Source organism: Carya illinoinensis, chromosome 15, assembly GCF_018687715.1.
Source record: "Carya illinoinensis cultivar Pawnee chromosome 15, C.illinoinensisPawnee_v1, whole genome shotgun sequence".
Classification (NCBI taxonomy): Eukaryota; Viridiplantae; Streptophyta; class Magnoliopsida; order Fagales; family Juglandaceae; genus Carya; species Carya illinoinensis.
Genome location: NC_056766.1, coordinates 31,216,697 through 31,240,030, shown reverse-complemented (window position 1 = coordinate 31,240,030; position 23,334 = coordinate 31,216,697). Strand labels below are relative to the sequence as shown.

At 34.1% G+C, this 23,334-nt stretch overlaps 1 protein-coding gene across 15 annotated transcripts; it reads right to left on the bottom strand.

Moving 5' to 3' along the window:
• Positions 1–10,662: 10,662 nt before the first annotated feature.
• On the bottom strand, positions 10,663–21,687 carry LOC122296089 (disease resistance protein RPV1-like). Of its 15 annotated transcripts, none has more exons than XR_006238379.1 (11): positions 21,065–21,687; positions 18,827–19,937; positions 18,375–18,659; positions 15,581–16,148; positions 15,354–15,433; positions 14,951–14,973; positions 14,332–14,523; positions 13,035–14,202; positions 12,778–12,868; positions 11,754–11,944; positions 10,663–10,979 (listed from the first exon to the last, which is right to left on the bottom strand). XR_006238379.1 is itself a non-coding variant. In XM_043105512.1 (5 exons), exons 2-5 carry the CDS (start codon positions 21,145–21,147, stop codon positions 16,490–16,492), a joined length of 3,252 nt encoding a protein of 1,083 aa, XP_042961446.1. In that variant the 5' UTR covers positions 21,148–21,231; positions 21,480–21,623; the 3' UTR covers positions 15,916–16,489. The 15 variants fall into 15 exon arrangements, 2 of the variants coding, with proteins under 2 accessions (XP_042961446.1, XP_042961445.1); XR_006238382.1 differs by having other exon boundaries at positions 14,332–14,503; XR_006238375.1 differs by lacking the exon at positions 14,951–14,973 and having other exon boundaries at positions 13,035–13,462; positions 14,013–14,202.
• Positions 21,688–23,334: the final 1,647 nt, after the last annotated feature.

The following is a 23,334-nucleotide window of genomic DNA, read 5'->3' as shown; positions in this document are numbered from 1 at the left end:
AAGCGCACGACAAATGCACAATCTATGATGGAGAAAATTAAAAAGGGAAAAAAAATTATGTACTATTGTCACTTATTTGTCGTATTTGGAGAAATAAAAAGAAAAACAATATATATTTTAACTCAATCATATTTATATGTCATTTATCTGTGAAATGTCTTTAACTCTTTTTAAAATTTTCTTCTCTTTTTTTTATTGATAGGGATGAGGCACAATTTATCCAAAAAATCATTCTGTTGATGGACTCAACAATTAATAGTAACCAAACACCTTTAAGTATTGCCAAGTATCTAATTTGGATAGAGTCTTACATAAGATATATTTATAAGTATTTAAGTGTCGGAAGGAATGATATTATACGCGTGGTAAGGATATATAGAACCGGTGGAACTATTAGGACAATTATTTCAAATTATAATTATAATAATATTTCTTCTCAATTTGAAAGAAATTATTTCTTGAGAAATATTAGAAAAACTTCAAAACAAGCAAAAAGTCTGATTCAACTTCAAAGTACACTTCTTTATGAGATCTTAGGAACAAGTTTGGACGTTCATTATACTGACAAAGGAATCAATGTGATTAAGCATGCACTTTGCTCTAAAAGGGTTCTACTAGTTCTTGATGATATAGATGACTTGGGCCACTTAGAAAAATTAGTTAGAGATCGTGCTTGATTTTGTTTAAAAAGTAGAATTATCAAAACAACAAGAGATCAACATTTATTCAAAATGTTTAAAGTTGATTCAGAATACAAGTTGAAGATTTTGGATGATAATCATGAAGCTCTTCAGCTGTTTAGCGTGCATACTTTCAAGAAGCATAAACCACTTGAGTTTATGTGGAATTCTCTAAACAAGTAATAAAATATGCTTAATATCTTCCACTAGCTTTAACGGTGCTAGGTTCTGATCTGAAATGTCAAAATATACATTAATAGAGAAGTGCATTGGATAAGTATAAAAGCTTTCCCAATGAAAATATTCAAAAAATACTCTTAGTAAGTTTATATGAAGGATTGGATCATACTTAGAAGAAAATGTTCCTTGATATTCCATTTTCCTTTTTAAGGAGAACATTTGCCTAATGTCAAGAAAATATTTTATAATTGTGGTTTTTGTCTTGTTCATAGTATCAAGAGGCTTATAAACAAGTGTCTTATTACTATTGAAGGCCTTAATGAATATGTTTAGATGCATGACTTGCTACAAGATATGAGTAGAGAAATTGTTCAACTAGAATCACCCAAAAAACCTGGCAAACTTGGCAAGAGTAAAAAAAATCTTTGGTTCTACATTTATTTTGTTTCCTAAAAGTGAAACCTAGTGTCTATTGTCTCCTGTATAACCTAGCGTTTGTTTAATGAAAATTAAAAGAGTGTACATAAGTTGGGAAAGAAAAGATAGTTTTTACGTTTGAATATTTAGTGTTGCAAATTTTAGTAATCGATAAATACTAGTTATTTTTAAAATATCAAAAATAAAAATAGCATGTAAAGATAAGGATGGAGGTTTTTTTCTTGAAATAATATACCGTCAACTAAAAAATTATTAACTTTAGCAAGTTGTAATTTATGAACAACTTTATTTACTAATTTTGCTGAAAGTCTTATTCATTCTCTTATATCAAGGCCAAACAAAATAAGCTTGCATCCAAAGCATTTGCACATATGAAAAGACTTGAGAGTGTATATAAATCATAATGCACAATTTTCTTATAGACCCAATTATTTTTTCGACAAGTTAAGAGTATTTGATTGATCAGATTTTGTCATGTAATTTCCAAGGGAACAAACTCATTGTGATTAGAATGCATCATAGCTTCATCAAGGAGTTAGGGGACAGATTCAGGGGTACGTACAATTATAATTATCAACGACTTTTTTTCTTTAAATTATGTAGCAAACTCCATTCAAGTTTTTTTCTTTTTTCTTTTGTTCTTTTTACAGAATTTAATGACTATGACTTTCCTTGATTGTAAATTCGTAAAAAAAATTCAGAATCTTTCAAGCACCTCAAATTTGAAGGATTTGATTGTCGAATATTGTAGAAGACTAGTTGAGGTCCATGATTCCATTGGATCCCTGGAAAATATTTTCGATTTGAGTTTTGAGGGATGCTCCAAACTCCAAATTCTTCTAAAAAGTCTCAAGTTGAGATCTTTACTTCAGCTTAGACTTCACAATTGCTCAAGCCTTCGTAATTTTCCTGAAATTGAGTGTAAAATGGAATCTTTTAGTAGATTGGATCTAGGTGGCTCTGCAATAGAAGAACTACCTTTATCCATCAAGAACCTTGTTATGACCCTTATGAAGATGAAGAATGGAGGCCGGGTAAGAGATGGAGACTTGCTGTCGTGAGGAAGAAGATATGTTCGAAGGAGGAGGTTCTATGAACTGATGGAAGAGGTAGTAAAGTGAAGGAAACTCGATATGCAGCGTTTGAACTTGAAGAAATAATGGGACTCAACGCACCATTTAGTCCACATGGAGCACACTGTTTTGTTTAAAGAAGTTTACGTTATTTGCTTGTAGTCTGGCATTTTTCTTACTGTCAATAGTTAGTTATTTCCATGTTTACGTGTTATTCTGTGAATGGGTGGGTTGTTATTCCAAGGGAGACTATGAGAGAGGGAGCGGGAAGTGGAAAGGTATTCTGGAAAATCTGTAAAACTTGGTCTGATGTATGGAGGTTGGATGCCCTCGAAGGTTTCCCTTATCACATACGTATGAGTATGAGTCTATGGCAACTTCTATCGAACACCTTCCCTGCGTGATTTTATTCCATTTCTGAAGCATTTCCTTACATTTCTCTGGTTTCCTTATTACAAGGCTGCAACTCCATTCAACATCACAACAAAAACAAAAGAAGATCCATTACATTCATTCATTCAACACAGCATTCATGCATTGCATTTTCCACATTACAACAATTTCCCAACCAGGTCCATAACAAACCTCGTTCGACTTGAGTTTTTAAATCTATATGACTACAAAAGCATTATGCATCTCCCAATTGCTTGCATGCAGTAGCAACATTTATTTGAGTTTTGTATTGGTGGTTGTACAAATATTACACAGAAGATGAGGGATGATGGACAATCCCTTCTGCTTATTGAGTCTACAACAATGGAAGAAAAGATAGCATCAAGTGAAGAACGACTCTATGAACTGGCGCCTCCAATGAATTCAAGCAATGGGGAGCACCTGGCATTTCAGGTGTTGAATCTTCAAATTAGTTGTTCCCAATCAGAATCAGATTTTTTTCCAATATCAAGTTTCTTTACCATCTTTACTTCCGTGTCCACTAAGTATTGGTTAATCTATCGAGGAATGAAATAATTAGCCTTCCCATAAGCATCAAAGGATTCATTGGACTAACTAGACTTGTGGTGCGTGGTTGTCAGAAACTTGAAGAAAGACCAGAGCTACGTAAATGTTCAAGAATGCAAATCATTATAAAGATTTGCAGAAATATAAAAAATACTGCAATTGAATGAAAGCCACATCAGATTGTTACAATGTATTGAATTGTCCGATTGCGACAAAATGCATGTGAATATATGGAATGATAAAGTGCAAAATCCTTTATTGTGGAAGGTAAGAAGTGCAGCGGAAGAACTGTGCCTTCCAACCGAATGAAACTTGTTCTAAAACAACACCATCTCTTTCTTTATTTCAATATATCAATGCCCCATTCATAACAATAGCGGAGGTCAATATATAACATTGGAAACTATTGACCTTAATAAGGAAAGCTTTCTTCTTATGGAATATAGATAAATAAAAAAGGAAACAGTAATGATGATGTCTTGCTGGCGTCGTGCTGGATCTTCCACCACTTCAAATATTAAGGAAACAATTGCCATGGTTAGCTGTCCCTGAATTGTGACAAACCCCAGAATGAAGTTGCTTGATTTGTTAACCATGATTTCTGTTGCCATACTCAAACCAAAGAGCTTGGGAAGTGGGACCAGGATGTCTAAGGTATGTTTCGGGGCCGAGTATAAACAGTTTCAAATGGAATTTTCTCAATTGATTAATTGTGCATGTTGTCGAAGGCAAACTCTACATTTGGGAGGTTTAAGTCCCACTAAGTTGGTTCGTCCCCTGAGATCTGAGATGCACCAAATCATGTTGCCCAATATGTGGTTGGTCACTTCTATTGGACCATCTATTTGGGGGGTGCAAGTGCTGCTGTATTTGAGGGATGTGTCGAACATTTTCCATAGAGTGATCCAAAAGTCAGAGGTGATCATGTTGGGAATTCCATGGAGACGGACGACTTCCTTGAAGAAGAGATGGGTTATGTTTGAAGCATCTGATATCTTCCGACAAGGCATAAATGTACCATTTTAAAAAATGAATCAACGACCACGAAGACAGAATCCACATCGCTTGGAGTACATGGGGGACTCAATACAAAATTCATACTCAAATCTTCCCAGATGTTCTCCAGTATTGGTAATTATGATAGGTCTCACCACCACGTTTGTAATTGGCAAAAACTCCAAATTAAAAATCGCTGGATCATATCTTCAAATGACATTATTAGTGTGGAGAAATCGAAACGTGTTGAATTAATAGGTACTCGGCATGATAAATCTTCAATCCTCCTACGTTGAAAACTTCCAATTTAAGTCTAAAGTTCATACGGACAATTAATTAGTGGGTATCAGGTTCGAACCTTTGTTTTATGCAAAATGACTTTAGTTTATAACCATGTAAATGGCTGCACGTTGGCTTACCCGGCATACTTGCAATGCATGTTTGTGCTAGAAGAAGATAAAACAAGTTTAGGTATATATTGTCAAAGAACATTCTGGGAAATACATAAGAAGCTCTTGTCCTAACTGTGTATTTACTATCCTTGAAACCTCTTTAACGATCTTTTTGATGAAGTTAGCTAGATTCATCTCTATCGATGATAAAGATTAAAAAGAAAACATTAAAAGAGTTTGACTTGCTTACTTTAAAAGACATATATACAAAAATGTTCTGGGCACAATTTTATTATCATGTAAAAAATGACATCTTGGTAGGACATGAGGCAAGTTTAATCATGTATTCGTCATTCTTAATTCGATGGTTTCTTTAATCTTGTTATATATATAGATATATATATATATATATATATATATTAAATAGTACTTGAACCCCAACATTTAGAAGTAGAGTCCACGTGATATCATGTCTATCGCTTTTTGAATGGTAAAAAGTGTTTGTATAAAAAAATTGTAGGAGATCGTAATTTTCCTAATGAAAGATTTTAGTAAACACAGGAAAATAAAGTACACATACGTTTTACTTTGTACCTTCTATTTAAAATTATTGTCAAGAATGTGCCACTTGACCAATTGGAAATATATGCTATTTCTTTGGGTACAAATTCAGTTTTTCGTAATTTATATTTGAAACTTCAAAAAGGGTCATGATATATAGTTTGAATGTGAAAAGTGCAATTAGGAAAATAATAACTAATATGAACAGAAGTTTTATGATCAGAGAGCTTTTGCAACTTGCGCATAAAATTGATTAAGGTATTTGATAGTTAAGAAATGATGTTCTAAATTAGATTACTTTATTCAAAAGTTGTAAAAAGATGTCTTAAACCACCTACCAACTTTGACTAAAGTCTCGTTTGGTTAAATAGATAGATGGAATGAGATAAGAAATATATAAATAGTATTGAGATAGTTTGTAAATAGTAATAAAATAGTTTGAGTTAAGATATTTTATAAGGTTTTGAGAAATCAAAGAGAAAAAATTAAATAAGAGAAAAAGTTGAATAAAAATATTATAAAGTTAAAATATTGTTAGAATATAACTTTTTAATGTTACTTTTGTTTTGGGATTTGAAAAAAATGAATTATTTTTTGTATTTCATTTGGAAGTTTGGTGAAGTTGTAATGATTAGATGAAAATTAAAAATTTGAAAATTTGAAATTAAAAAATGTTTATTTTTTAATAGTATTTAGATGTTGAGATGAGATGATATTTTGAATAAATAAAACTAAATTGGTAGGAAGTAAGTGAATATGTGTGTCAAATTATATATATATAGTAGTTGGGTGACGACAACTAATTAAATGCTACTACCTTAAAGGAAGAACAAGAAAGAAGAAATTGTAGACTTTTTTCAACCAGATTGAGTATAGCTTTATAATTATAAACAATAAATTGAAGAATGACACAGTTTTCCTCCAAACTGGCTTATAATTAGAAAGATTATTGGTGTTAAAGACGTGTTTCATACGTCTTCGGACTGGATCGTTGGCGATTATGGTCTTCAACCTATTCCTACACACACGAAACAACTCACGGGTCCAGCAACTGCGGGGGTTGCCGAATGGAGCCTCTGATACTCAAGTTAGCTAAGAGTTAAGGAGAAGATGGAGTTATCTTAGAGTTCAAGACCCCCCCCCCCCTTCACTGGCGTCTAAAGGGCTGCCTTTATAACTATCTTCGAGGTCAGCAACCTATACCCTGCGACCGAGCAGGGGGACGCCCCTTAGCAGAACTCATTTAATGCGACGTGACTTTCTGGTGTGGACAATTAATGCAGCGTGGCCAAATAAAGCCAGAGTGTAAAGTCCCATTGAGATAGCATGCTCTCTCTTCTCTATCTAAAAAGAAGGGGAAGGAAGGTCCTATGCTTTCCAAGTTGAGGCCAGCTCAACCTGACACCCATGCCCATTCTTGGCTAGGCCCGAGTGCTTCTTGGTTGGGCCGTTGAGAGGTCAAGCGGGTTTCAGCCTAGTTTCAAATAGGGTATCACTATATATCTGGCTGACCTTCAAGTTGGAAAGAAATTCGGCCTTGAGAATCACTTGAATTTTTGCTTTCCTGCTAAGAGAGAAGCGATCCCAGTTATGGTACAAAAAGTATGCAAGAGCTTTTGTTGCAAACAGATAAGCTGTAGCTAGCAAGAGCAAGATGAATAACCATGGCCATCAACTTTTACAGCACTCAAATATAGGTCTTGATTAAATTTTCTATTTCTTTTCTTGGAAAATATTGGACTTCATACATAAAATTTATTCACTAATTTGGAAGGCCTTCTAGGCAACTCATCATGACATTATTTTTTGAAATAGAAGGGGGAAAAAATAGAAGGGAAAAGTAAATTGGAATTCTTGTTTATTTAAACACTTAAATGTTGGGTCTCTCCCAATGCTCGATGAAACTGTAAATATCATGAAAAAATAAATATACAAATTGATATGACTTCATACGATACGTTAGATCTACTTTATAATAAAAGTATTTATAACTTACCATATCAAATCACATTAATTTGCGATTTTACTTTTATGGAATTACTTTGTAGCTAAAGCATTTTTCTAAAGATTAATTCAGGATCATATTTTTTTAAAAGAACATTAATTCATGTTAACTTTGTGCAAGACCCTTTAATTGTGGAGTATTTACAAACTCGACATTAGAATGCACTTGTTTGTACAAATCACCAATTAGTAACCGATTACTCGTAAGGAATTAAAAAATTGGACTCTTTTTTTTTTTTTGTCAATCAGGCAAGAACAGATTACTATATTAGAAAGCTTAAATACAAATCACCAATTACTTACTAATTACTCATATCTTGTTATAATTATAACATATTTAGCAAGCATTAATAACTAACCGATTAATCCATTGTACACATTTTCTAATAAAACAAGAATAAGATAAATAATTTTATAAAAAAAATAATAAATATGTAGGATTTTCTAGAGGAAAAGTGATAAATAAAACTCTACCGGCTGCATTTAATTCCTACCTGACAGATCTTCAGAGGCAAAATCCATTTAACCATCTAGGCTCTTACATGTCTGTGTTTATGGTATTGACTTCTAGATCATTTGTGTGGTAGACGACAAGAAATTCAATCTTTTTGGAATTAAACAATATTGTGACACAAATTTTGCACATCCTACATCAACAAGACTTAGGCCATCATGGAGGGGGTGCTGAGGGAACAATGGCATGTCTGCAATTGGCATCCATTAAATGTAGCAATGCATCCTTATCTGAACAAGTGTAAAGAACTTATTTTCATTATAATTGAAAAAATGTTCTAACAAGGAAAAATAGCTCATACTCTTTTATTTTATTTAGATTTTGCACCTATTCAAATAAAAGAAAAACGTTGAATACACTCGGTATTAACAAATGGCACACAATCGACTCAGAGAGCTGCTGAGGTGGCAGGTTCTTTTAATGAAATGGTGTCGTTTCTGTGATTGGAGAAACGGCGCCGTTTGATTGACATCCTTAGGTTGCAGCCCAGTCCCCTCCCCCCTATCCCTTCATGATGTTTCTCCTCTCATGGCTTCGTTGATCTCCATCGGATTCATATGTCTCCTCAGCAGCCGAAGCCCCTATCAACCCTTCCCTTAGTAGCCACAACCCTCTCTCACGTAGTGGCACCGGAAGCCCTCTCTCGATTGTCTCTCAGCCCTCCTCTGACGCAGCTGTCTCTCCCATTTCGATGGTATGTAATAATATTTTTAAGGCTTAATCTTTTTTATTTTTAGGGATTTTACACTATTTCTGATATTCTATTTTTTCTATGTTATCTTGTTTCATTACACTTAGTTGATTTCATAGATATTAGTTTGAAATCTAGTATCTGAGATTTAGGTTTTTGAAATTTGTAATCTCATATCTGAGCTTGTGAAATTGTGAAATCAGTATATCTAAAATAGGCACGAGTTCTGGTTTCTCTAGTAGATACTTTTATTTACAAAAAATATCCCTCTCTCGGTTGTCTCTAAGCCCTCCCCTGACGCAGAACAACTTAAAAAAATCATAACATGTGTTTTATTAGGTACCAGCAGCAAATATAAACATCTTAAAGAAACACAACAATAAAAATATATCACCAGCAGCCAATATGCACCACACTTAATTTAGCAATATTGGAGTAATTGGCTTGTATATAAATCGTGCAGCCAGCTGTTTATATATATATATATAGCCAGCTGTTTTATATATATATATATATATAAAGAAAAAAGAAAAGAAAGAGTGAGTAGGGAGAGAGATATTATATGTTCATATTATTATCTTTACCCTACTTGCTTAATTACATAGCCATATTTAATTTGCTCTTGTTTCACGATTAAGCTCTTCAATGTAAGTGAGATCGATGCCCATATTTAAGATCAAAGTTCTTCATTTTACTGCTAGAGAGCAAAGTTTACCCTAAATTCATCTGTCTCAAATAATTTGTTAGTGTTTACAAGATGTCAATGCTTTTCTTCTTTGATTTCTATTAATATGATTACTATATCATCTATGTCAATTAAGCCAAGACTAGCCCTTAAGTCTCTAGAAACATCCTCATCGTATAACACTACCAAAGAATTAGCTGATTATCCCTAATCACGATTACAAAACAATATATTATCATGAGGTATTTAGTTCTTTCTTAATTTGGGTATGATTTCTTAATTAAATGGAGTGTAATGCATGTGCTTGCATGCATTAGGAATTAATTAAAAGAGGAGTCGGTCCATACCATGTATTTAATATTAATATAGGTTCAAGCATATTAATTAATCTATATATATATATAGATGGTACTTGTTAGGCAATATTGTCAGGGTAATTGCATTTCTTTGCTTGGTATTTCTAGTACATGACTTGTAATGTAGCATATTTAATAAATTGATAATATGACGTAAATCTATTTCTAGTACATGACTTGTAACGTAGCATATTTAATAAATTGATAATATGACATAAATCTAACATTCTTTAGTCTATGTATAAAATAATCAGAGATTATTTTATTGCAAGTATTTCAAGTGGTCAGGTAGTAATCAATACATAGAGTTGGATCTACAAGTAAGAAAAAATGAAGTGGAAAGGAAGGAGAAAGAGGTCAAAAAGAGACTCGGCAGTATCGAGAATATGGATTGAACTTTTGTAATTGGTGTGTTTTTTTAGGACTTTGCTACATACAGTCGCCAGATGTAGTCGGCATACAGTCGGCTGTACAGAATAAATAAAAAAAAATTATAAAAAAAATTTTTTATATTCAGGGGGACCTACATGAATTATAAAAAGTTATAAAAATAATTTTTTTTTCATGTAGGTCTCGTATTAATTTTTTTTTAACAGCAGACTGCATGCCAACTGCAAAAAGTATTTCTCGTCTTTTTATTTAGTCACTTCGTAGCAGTGTAGTTGGTGTATGTGTTAGAAGTTTATTTAGAAGGGCATTGCTACGTCCACATAAGGTTTCTACATAAATCTTCTACCGATCAGTACATTTTCCTTCTTTCTTTTTTTTTTTTAATTTTTCTTTCAACATTTTTTAAAACTATTTAAATATTTTTTAAAAATAAAAAAAAAATCAGATATTCATTTAAAAACACACACTTAATCACTAAACAACAAAAAAACAAAATTAAAAAACAAAATCAAAACAGTTTTCGGTAAAAAATTTCGGTAACCCCTTTCTGTGGGACTAGTGTTTTCCTATTTAGAATGTAATGTAAATACAATGTAAATATTGGATTTGATGTTTGTTAAGCTTTGTAGAATGCAATTATATTAGCACTTCGTTGGTCTGTAATAGTGCTTGTCCAATTCATTTATTTATTTGTTTGCATTAATATTAAATTGTCCAGAAATCTACACTAAAACAAATAATATGCATCACCTGTAATAGTGCTTTTCCAAAAATCAAGTATCCAGAGATCTTCACTAAAACAAGTTCATCAAGTCTCCAGAAAACACGCATAAACTTGCACGTCAAGTGCTTTAAAATTTTCTCTAAAAGAAATAAATCAACTCTCCAGAAATCTCCAATTTAAGTTTCCAGCATTCAATTCTCCAAAAAAAATGTCTAAAAAAAATAATGATAGTCTCATCAATTGTGTTGGTTCTCATTGCACCGATTGTGTTCCATCCAACCCATCCTGCACTGGCTGTGATCCATCCAATCTAAATTGCATCTGTAAGGATTAACCTGCAAATATTAATGTAAAGTAAATATTACTAGTAAATATTTAATAAACTGAAATATTACACTGTCTTCACTTCCATAGACTACTAATGTAATGCTTTTCTTCTTTGATTTCTATTAATATGAGTACACTGTCTTGACTTCCATATTCAAACAGATCTGTTCAACTCTACATTTAATTTTCCTAATCCCCAACATATTTGAAAAAATTCTCAAAATTTTTTTATAACCAAAACATGGCACTAGAACAACCATGTCGTACCAAAATAAACATGGCAACCATGGCTACAAACACCTGGCAAATAAACTACGAAGAATAAAATGCATTGAGTACTCATTTCCAGTCTTGTTGCAAAATTGGTGCAGCGCTCTCGCAGCTACAGCACACTAGTGGCAATGGACTTATTGTCGCAGACAAAGCATATGACACAATGCACTGAAAGTATTGGGCACAACCCAGGATGTTCATTGTTCTTCTTTCGGATGAGAACTATAGCACATGGCAGGTTAGACAATATTGTGCCCAAGTGGCTCTTATGAAATCGATAAATTAATTGGGATAAACAAAAAGAGTACAAAAACAGGGGAAGGCCTACTACTAGGAGTAAACATATGGACAGGGGAGGCACTTATTTACGTGCACAGACAAGTTTATATGAACACTACAACCCAATTGTAAAATAAGAAACAGAATGTACACTAATTATAACCCCATATTGTAAAGATTGTACATCTTATTAAAAACAGGCAATTTGAAAACAAAATTATAATATTCACCTTCAGTTAAACAGCGTGGTGATTGGAAACATACAACCGATGATAAACCCTACCAAAGGACCCTGCTCCAACTCATCATCTTGTCATTTAGAAACTACCAACGACAGGCTAAAACCAAAACACCTCCAAGAGTGCCAAGCTACAGTAACGACAAAATTGTATGCCCATTGATTCCACGTTCACTCATCCAACTAAACATAAAATAAAGATAAACAAAGAAGATTAAACACAAGAATATGTCTTGGACATAAACACAACAAAAAACAATAACAGTCAACCCAATCTCTTCTGCAACCACAAAATTTTTCAGGCCTATATAGAAGGAGATTAGCTGGTTTTCCCCTATAATTCCATATATTTCATGCAAATGCATTGAGTTTAAAAAACATGGCATGAGCTATGTTGCATGTCTACATCAGAACATGATCCAAGAAGGCATCCCGAACAACAGACCACTCAAGTTGCACTAAAAAGAGATGCCACAGAATTATTATTTCTCTCTTTGCTCCTTTTGATGATACAAAAGCTTTCCAAGTTACAGCTGAAATGCTTACAACGCAATAAACAACTTATTTGTAACCATGTCAAAAGGACTAAGAGCACATAAACCCGAGTAAATTTCCCAGAGATGGAGAAACAATTAAAATTACATGAAATAAGGCAAACAAAGAACATCTTGGATAGACATTTTACAGTGACCACAGGCACACTCTAAGATGTCTGATTCAAGGTGCTCCAGCACATTGAAAAGCAGAAGAGATTAATTAAGCATCCGAATAAAAACCACTCCAAATTTACTTAGGTAACCCATTTTGTTTTAGAATTGACTTATCACCAAGAACATAACTGAAAGATAAACAAAAGAATCAAGGAGAGGAAAACAAAATACCATCAGAATACTTGCCCTTGGGGCTGCCATACAAAAATGAAAATCTGTAAAATGTGCACTCAGACATTTCATTGATATCTTACCAATCTGTAAAATACAATGCTATATCGTAGCCATAACATTAGAACATATTACCCGTTCAAATCCGTAGCTGAACTTGGAGGGAAGTAGAAAAGCAGCCTCTGAAGCAAAAGAGTAGCAGCCTTTCTATCACGAGCAATCAGTACTGCATTTGGAAGAGAAGAGGAATCATTACTTCCTAGAGATAAATACGAGAAGCCTTGCACTGCCTCGGGAAGAATACAACCAAATCATTCGCTACTGAAATGTACTGAAATACAATAATCTGATCTAAACATTTGCAAGCATAAGTTAGAATGTACCGGTCCTACCTACTTTTACCAAATCTGATGGTATCTTTTCAAACAGTTCGTAATAACGTTGAGATCCACCAAGAAGATGACCTTGACGAATATTTTACGGCCTCTTGAAGACCCACACGAAGATCCTAGAGACCCAGAAAAATACCCGCAGAGATCCACTTCAAGACTTGAAGATCTCGGTGCAGAGGACGAGCTTGAGTAGAAGACGACACCACGAAGCCGAACACGACCTCGAAAAGAATACAACGCAATGAAGCTTCTGTGAGCACGAAGACCCAAGCTTCAGACCAGACCACCACGACGCCACGGCCTAAGTTTCTGAGAGATCGAAGACAACTGCAAGCTTCAGACCAGAGCACCACAAAATTTCTGTGAGATCTAAGACCACCGCCAGAGCACCACGAAGCCACGAACCTTCTGTGAGCAAGAACATGAGGCTGCAGAACAGAGGAGCAAGAAGTGGGAATGAGCCCTGAGCAGTTTTCGGCTTCATTTTTGTTTTCTTTTTTTTTATTGGTTTTTTTTAATCAACTGATGACGTGGCAACTCCGCAGCGACTATATGCTACAACTGTATGTAGTAGTTTTGCAAATAAAATCATAGCTCCACCGCTGCCTTTGCCACGTACGGTTAGCCATCAGGTCAGGCGAGATTAGATGCAATAGAATCCAAGAGCTCCAGGAAGATAACAACAAAATGGCAGGCCAATATTGGTGATACTAATATACAAGTGATTTTTCATTATGCATTAGTACATGACCTGATTAGTAGGGATTATTATTTCCTCAAGTGTTCATTCTAGTTTTGAAATGGGTACAAAAGTATGATAATAATCCCATCTTGAGCTTTAGAACCTATGATTTGTGTCATTTCCCAAACCAAGAACTTTCAACAATTACCCTTTATTTTGACAAATGCAGCCCAAGGTCAACAATTACAGTATTATGAAAAAGAAAATCAACAACAGTTTAGATTCGCTTAACTTACACAGAAATTAATTAATTTCATCTCAATGCATGTGTTTGCCACAAGTACTGTTAAGAAAACCAGCTCCACACACATTACCTTTCTTCCCCCCACACATAAATTTGGTCATTAATTTCAGCCTTTTAATGGTGACCAATTCATCCAGAATCCTTTCCAATATGGGAAGAGGTCATCATAGTCTCATAGAAAGCTGAAAAGGCAAAAAAGGGATAAGAAATCAGCTCCAATACATATCCTATTTGATTAACCCGAAAAGAATCCAAGAAAATTATAATTTCTTTCATGTTATGCTGTACAATTCTAACCTTATTCAACTTACCCTTCTTATGGTCATTAGGCTTGTAAAACATAGTTTTCATGGCACTTATATCTCCCTTTACAAATCTGGTCTTGGTCTAAAAACATAGTCTTGGGGGCCTTGAATCTGTATCAATATTCCTGGTGTATATATGTACTGAAATTCCAGTAAAGTGGTCGAAGAGATTACTTTGCTGCAAGTTCCACAAGCATCCTGTGAATGCAAGGTTTGAGCCATTGCAAAACAATTCAAGTCAACGTGAAAATGTTTTATAAGATACATGGAATATCAATGGATGCTTATTCACGAGTAACCATGAGATAATGCAATTGAAGTTCTAAACATGCTGATAGTTAAAGGATTTATTCCACAAACTTTTTTCATATATGGTTTTGATTGATAAATATGCATGCAATACTTTAAAACACGCCCTGAGCACTCATGCCTCATGATGTCAAGTACTATGACATAATCATGCTTCTTTAAAGGAAAAGCAGCCTATCTTCATCGTTGGAAGTTCATTAGGAATATCAATCAGCCTTCTTCAAACATTTATTTTTTAATCCCTTTACTGTTCTGGATCATTAACACCATAATAGCTTGACCAAATATCACTTTAGAACTGAATAAAGGCTCTTACCTAAGAGTACTTTTATCAATTACCTGAGGAGAAACCCAAAATTATGAATTATTAATAAAGAATTTTATTTATAACAAAATTATGAATTAGGCTCTCAGCTGATTAAGATTATTCTAGATTATAAGAAAAAAATGATTGAATTTATATAAAGAATTTTATCCCTTTCAATTGATATGAAGCAAAAACAATAATTGAAAAAAAAAAACAATCTTAAAAATAATATTAGTAATCTTTAATGAGATTTCATCCTTAACCTTAGTTGAAAATTTAGTTAGGCATATTCACAAAAATAAATTCTAAAATATGAATGTAAATAAATATTAAAGCAATATTTAAAATGAAACTAAAGAAAAATAAAAATTACACTGCTCTCAAAATGTAAAAATAGATACAAGCATGTTACCGTTAAGGTCTGTTATGGTTATAGTCCTTTCCCAGCTTTGATTCCTTCCGCAACTTTGATTCCTTTCCAAACTTCAATTCCTTCATTAAGATAAAGTTCAAATTTAAGTAAGAAAAATAAATATTTGAAAACTAATAAAAATATAAGAACTAACACTATAAAATTGCAAGAATACTTTATTTAATTTAGTAAAATTCTGCACAATTCGGCTATTAATTATCACATACCCAAGTCGAAGTTCTAAATTCAAATCTTCATTAGTTAAATCTTCATTAGCATCCTTGCCATAATGCTGGTTGAAGATCTTTGCCTCTTCTGTTGTGGGTTCCAATCGGGTTGCAAGTCATTCTCACCATCATCTCGGTATGTCTTGGAAAGTTGAATAGGATCAATGAAATTGTCATTCCCGTATATGAGATGGACTCCAGCACTTTTGAAGATCTTGTTATAATTACTTTCAAATGTAAATCTCCTTGACCGTAACTGATTAATAGAATTTCCAGCTATGTATTGTAGCCATACACGATGTGGGTCCGTTGAACAATGTAGAAAATTACCATAATTGCTAATATGCTGGCCATTTATTGTGATAACTAAAGTACCTTCCGGAAGAGGTCCCACAACAAAACACAAAACTAATGCCACGATCTGATGCCCACACATGGACGCATTATGATCAATTTCTATTTCAATATAATTACTATATGAAGTACTCTCCTTGCAATACTTGAACCACTCTGGAATCCTACTTCCTGGATATATAATCCTGCTTGATTCTTTCTCCTGAAAGCGTTCCTATTAAACCAAGTATATTTTAGATAACAACTAAAAGCTATCAAATATGGCATATATATGAAACAGAAAAGAAACTAGAGATCAAATAGATCAAACATGTATACCTGAACCGATAATGGATCTGGTGCATGATTCCCTACATCCACATGCACTTTATTGCAGCCCGATAAGTCAATCATGCTTAGCCATTTTAAGCCTGGTCTACCGAATGAAGATTCTATATATACATGATGAAAACGTTCCAATAACCCGCAACTTCTAGCATCTACATATGCTATATTTGGTGGAAGGTGTAGAATTTCTTCAAGTTGCTTGCAGTCTCTCAAATAAAGGTCAAACAATCAATCAAATCGTTCGATGAATGGAGGAAGGCTAACAATACCACTACCAGATAGATTTAATTTCCTCAAACTGAATGAGAAATTATAAGTCCTCAATAAATTATTTGATTCTGGGAAGAACTTCTTTAGACTGGAACATCCATTAGCATTTACCTCATTTATATTTGGTGGCAGGTGTAGAATTTCTTTAAGTTGCTTGCAGTCTTCCAAATAAAGGTGAGACAATCCAACAAATCGTTCGATGCATGGAGGAATGCTAACAATACCACTACCAGATAGATTTAATTTCCACAAATTGGATGAGAAATTATAAGTCCTCAATAAATTATATGATTCTGGGAAGAACTTCTTTAGATTGAAACATTCATTAGCATTTACCTCTTCTATATTTGGTGGAAGGTGTAGAATTTCTTCAAGTTGCTTGCAGTCTCTCAAATCAAGCTGACACAATCTAAAAAATCCTTTTATGCATGAAGGAAGGCTAACAATACCACTACCAGATAGATTTAATTGCATCAAACTGGATGAGAAATTATAAGTCCTCAATAAATTATTTGATTCTGGTAAGAAATTCTTTAGGCAGGAACATCCATTAGCCTTTACCTCTTGTATATTTGGTGGAAGGTGTAGAATTTCTTCAAGTTGCTTGCAGTCTTCCAAATAAAGGTGAGACAATCCAACAAATCCTTCTAGGCATGGAGGAAGGCTAACAATACCACTACCAGATAGATTTAATTTCCACAAATTGGATGAGAAATTATAAGTCCTCAATAAATTATTTGATTCTGGTAAGAACTTCTTTAGGTTGGAACATCCATTAGCCTTTACCTCTAGTATATTTGGTGGAAGGTGTAGAATTTCTTCAAGTTGCTTGCAGTCTTCCAAATAAAGGTGAGACAATCCAACAAATTCTTCTATGCATAGAGGAAGGCTAACAATACCACTACCAGATAGATTTAATTTCCTCAAACTGGATGAGAAATTATAATCCCTCAATAAATTATTTGACTTTGATAAGAACTTTTTTAGGCTGGAACATCCATTAGCCTTTACCTCTTCTATATTTGGTGGAAGGTGTAGAATTTCTTCAAGTTGCATGCAATCTTCCAAATAAAGGTGAGACAATCCAACAAATCCTTCTATGCATGGAGGAAGGCTAACAATACCACTACCAGATAGAACTAATTCCCTCAAATTGAAATTTGATTTTGGAGGCGACAATGTGAGGAATTCCATACTGGATGAAATTTCATTTTCCTGTGTACATGGCATGGATTGTCCATTATGCCCCACCTCTTTTTCAAAATTTACAAACCTTTGACAATAAATGACGTCAACAATATCTAGACGTTCCAACTGAAAAATGCTTAATGGAAGACGCACAAGGCTTTTGCACCATCCCAAATATAAGTACTTGAGCCTAGTGAGGTATGTAACGGATGAAGGTAGCTCCTGTATTACGGTGCTTTCTAACCAGAGACACTTCAAATGTTCCATTTCACAATTAATTTCAGGAAAGTATTCAAGGTTTGTACAACCTTCAAGGTTAAGTACTTTTAGAGATCTCAACTTGAAGCTTTTGGGCAAATTCTTTAGGTTGGAACATTGTTTAAATCCCAATTGAAAAAGCTTATCCAAAAATCCAACAGAATCATGAACCTCAACTAAACTTTTACATTCATCAAGAATCAACTTCTCTAGATTTGAGCAACTTGAAAGATCCGATATTTTTGTCAAGTTTTCACAGTAACTGAGATCTATACTCGTTAAGTTCTGTTTAAAAAGAAGAAAATAAAGGAAATATATTAACTATTAAAGGAAATTTTCAGCATACCTTAAAAGTAAGATAGATAGACATGATACTGAAAAAAAAAAAAATACTTGCCTTAGATAGCAATCCCATGCCAAAATCTCCAATCATGCTTCCTTCCATTTTTAAAGCAATGAGTTTCTTTCCAAGAAACTTTGGCGGCCAAGATGGCCAAGGACATTCGGGCCAATCAAGAACTCTTAACTCGTTAGAGAGACAATTTAATCCACGACCAAAACTTGCATTGCGGTTTATAAATATTCTCAATTTTTTCATCTTAGCAAGCACATTGGGACTCGAGAGTATCATGCGGTCCCCTGGAGGCATATCTATCAGTATGCCGTGTATTTTCTTTGTACCCTAGTGAGAGAATTCACAAGCTTTCTGTCAAATATCAAAGAAAAGTTTCCTAATATAGTTCAACACGTGCTAAAATTATTAGTTTTTCTATTTTTTTTTTAATTGTAGCTTCAATTCAGACAAAAGAGAAATGAGAAATAAAAATATATTTCTAAAGTGAATCTCACCGTTTTTTCTTCAAGTACATATCGCACATCTTCGTAAAACCATAACCTACTGCGTCTCCCAGGTTCTTCAGGTGATTCTTCTCGAACAATTTCTTTGCCCATATCTTCAAGTAAGTCATGCATAGTCAATTTGTCACATTCATTAACAATTATGAGAGATTTATCTATAAGATTTATAATACCAGAATCAGGAAAAGAACCACAGCCGTGCAATATTTGAATGATATATTTCCTTTCTTCTCCTTTGAAGAAACATGCAATGTCGAGGAAAATGTTTTTCTCATAATAATTTAATCCATCGAAACTTATTTTGAGTATTTCATAGATCTTTTTATCTGGAATTCTTTTGTACTTTTCCAATTCACTTCTCCAATAATCGATATCTCTTCCGCGAAGATTTGAGCCTACCACAGTTAAAGCAAGTGGAAGGCCACCAGCATATTGCAATGCAAGTTTGGTGAGTTCCACAAAATCATTATCCGGTTTGTCACACTTGAAGGCATGCCAAGAAAAGAGCTTAACTGCATCTTCATGATCCAATTTATTCATCGGATATTTCCAATTTCCAACATCATGCTTCACTAGTAGATGCTCATCTCTTGTTGTTATGATGATTCGACTTCCCAATCCAAACCAATCGCATCTTCCACTTAGATTTTCTAATTGGTCCAAACAATCAATATCATCAAGAACCAAAAGAATCTTTTTATAGCGAAGTTTCTCCTTTATCAAATTGATTCCTCTATCAACATGACCGACCTTAAAATTTGGATCTCTTATGATATCAGAAAGAATTTTCTCTTGTAGTTGGATGAGACCGCCCTTATCTGGTTTTGAATTTTCTCTAACATTTGCAAGAAAACAACTCCCTTCAAACTGATCAGCAATGAGGTTATACATCTGTTTTGCAATAGTTGTCTTACCAATTCCCCCAATACCAAATATCCCTATCATGCGTGTCTCATTAATCATCTCAATACATAAAAGCATATTAATATCTTTTACACGAGACTCTAACCCAACCGGATAATTGGCAACATGCAAGCATGTACGATTTGGTAACATGCTTGAGAGCTCTTGAACAATCTTCTGAATAAATTCAGATTCGTTCCTACCAATGCAAAGAGATTAAAAGAAAAATCATGAATTTGACTTCCTCTTCTTCAAAGACATGGGGACATGACTTAGGCACAATTTTATTCTCATGTAATAAATGACATTATTGGTGGGGTACGAAGAAGTTACAACATTCATATCCTTGTCTACCTTGAATCCCAATCCTCCTATTGATTGACCATAAGTCAAGTACGTACTAAATGCAGTCTTAATTTGTATTGGTGGCATGGTAGCGATTGGACTAACAACTGTCTTTGAATTAATAGCGGTAGGGATTCCAATCTCTTATCAAACTCAATACTTGAAAAAGGAATAAGATCAAATGGACCTATAAAATGATGGAGAAGCAAAGGCGCCATTGTATGCTGCCATGTATTAATCTCTGTTCCATTTTTGCAGCTTTAATCGTTGCAGTAATTTTATGTGTTAATTAAATATAAGAAAACAATCTTTTCCACCACCAAACTACCACCATTTTTAATTTTTACCATAAACTTAAAAAAGTATTGATTTAATTTGCATTCTAAAGTAATTTGTACCTTCCAACTTAATTTGACAATATATATATATATATATATATATATATATGAAGAATGTGCCGCTTGACCAATTTAACCGGTAAATATATGCAATATCTTAGGGTATAAATTAGAATTTTTTAATTTATGATGTTATTACGTAAATTAAAAAACACGATCAATATAACCACAAATCTTTATGAACTGAGGGCTTATGCATTTTGGTGCGTAAAGTTGGCTGTTTTAGTAATTTTGACCAAAACAGTTCAATTTGTCTTGATTTTTTTTGGTAATGTTCTCATCCAAATTGACATATATATATATATACAAAACATGAGTAATCACATCTTAGTCTCAGAATATGGCTTTCATTAGCATTTTATTGATTTAAGTTATAATTTTGTAACATATCTAAAATTTCTTTGTTTTTCAAATCAAGAATATATGGAAACAAAAGTTGTAGTTGAAGCCCAGTCTCAAATCAAGGATTTATATTCTAACGCATGAACACGCACGATATATATATATATATATATATATATATTGTCATATCAAAACTAAAAAAATATATGAATCGATAGAGGGATAGAGTTGTTGGAATTACCCGTTGATCTTTAAATGCAAACCGGATAGATCGGTAGCTTGTTTTAAGGCAGTCTTCCACCTCTGAACTTTAGCATCATCCATGAACTTGTCTTCATGTTTAGCTAACCCTTCTTTAAAACTATTTTTTTGGTGTCGTACTGTCGATGGCTCGACTTTGTAAAATACCTGTAAAACCTTATGCTGCTTTGATTCTTTACACTCTAAGATTTTTATCAACTCATCCAAACACCACGTAGATGACACATAGTTTTCAGAAAATATAACGATTGAAATCTTTGACTCTTCAATAGCCTTTAAAAGCGCAGGTGAAATTTCTTCACCTTTTTTGAGTTTGTCATCTATATAAGTGTTGATTCCCTTTTGATGCAAAGCACTATAAAGATGACCAATAAAATTATCACGGGTATCCTCACCTCGAAAATTTAAAAATACATCATAACTCCATTGAGAGATTAGAGAAGAGGAATTGGAGGAGGAAGGAGAGGAGAGGACTCCCGGTGATGGGTTGGCAGAAGTCATTTTGAATGTGAAGTGTAACTAATTGCAAACGGTTCGGGGATATGCTGGAGCTGCTTGTATGAGTTTAAAGAAGTGAATACAGCGGACCGGAAACTTGTCGGCAATTATATGAACAGGCTCCACTTTGGACCTTTCATTTAAGTTTGACGAATTAAGATAATCTTGCACGTGGCAATTTCTTTCCCTCATCGTAACTGAAATAATGTTGGCAGGCGACGTACGTAATTGGAAGCATGCACAAAATATCTTGCTCTAATGGTCCAGGAGCATGCACGTGGCAATATATATGCAATGGTAGCTTCATCATCCTGGATTTATTGTCTACGACAATATATATCACTTGGCCCATATTTAATACCAGAAATTATTGATCATTATGATGAAAACTACCCTATGTGTGAAACCAGTCCACTTGATCAGCACCACCGTTCTCTTTCTTGTTGTATTAGATGCACATCTCCGTTCTCTTGTTTGTTGTATTAGGTGTAATCAAATCTTCTGCAGCAAATTGCTGCATCAAATTTCCTTTATTAGAGATTGTAAGTACTCTCTCTCTTATAAAAAGGAGAGCTCAGTTATATAGAGAAAATTGAAAAAAAATAGAGAGAAAGAGTAGACGTGAGAGAGAACTTGTTAAGTGTTGTAATCTCGTAAAAATTCAGTAAAAGAGGATCCAGTAGACGCAAATAATTTTCCAAACCACATAATATTGTCTTGTATGATTTTGAACAGGCCAGAGATATAACAATTGGTATCAGAGCTTTGGTTTGTGCTGTCCAGAAATCAAGTTAATCGAAATCAACTTTTGATAACTCCCGATTGTTCCTCGCGTCGAGACGAATCCGTTGCCGCAAACGGAATCGAAAACAGAGGTCGGAAGAGCTCACACGCGCCCTAAGAAGCCGGAGAGTGAGTCCACACACCTCGCTCGCAGCTAGAGGTTGAAGACAACTGAAACACATGCTCCCACATGCCAGAAGGTAGAAGATGCATGATATCCACTCTCCACATGCTCCCACACGTGTGAAGTCCACGTGTGAAGTCCACTCGCTCATTCCCCCTCCCCAAGCACCCTAGAAGGAATGTGCGCGTGTCCTCCATGAGCCCACGCGCCCCAGTTGCACTGCTGCAGCGCGTGCTTCTCAGCACCAGACGATCAGAACCGTTCACTTTCCGGATCCATTTTGGGCTTCATTTTAACCATTTGGAATCCAATTTCAACGATCAAATAGTGCTTTCCAACTATTTGGATCATTCCGGAATCATCCGTACGGTTAGAATTTTGAAATTTTTTGTCTAAATTTTCTGAATTCAAATGGAAAATCTGGAAGAGATACGAGCTTTGAAAATGCCAGTAGCTCTAAGCGTCGGTCCACAGTGTCAAATGTCAAGTTTGAAACTGAAAAATTCGATAGAACTAGCAACTTTGGCATGTGGCAGTATGAAGTCATGAACGTTTTGATCCAACAAGAGTTGGATATTGTGTTAGACGAAAGACCAGATGATATGACTGAAAAGGATTGGAGGAAGCTTAATACTCAAGCTTGTAGTACAATCCGGTTATGCCTTACCAAAGAACAGAAGTATTTTGTCATGAGAGAGACAAATGCTAAGGAACTTTGGCAGAAATTGGAGGATAAGTTCATGAAAAAGAGTATTGAGAGCCGTTTGCACTTGAAGAAAAAGCTCTTCAGATTCCAATTTCATGAAGGTATTTTTATGTCAGAACATCTGAATAGTTATAATCAA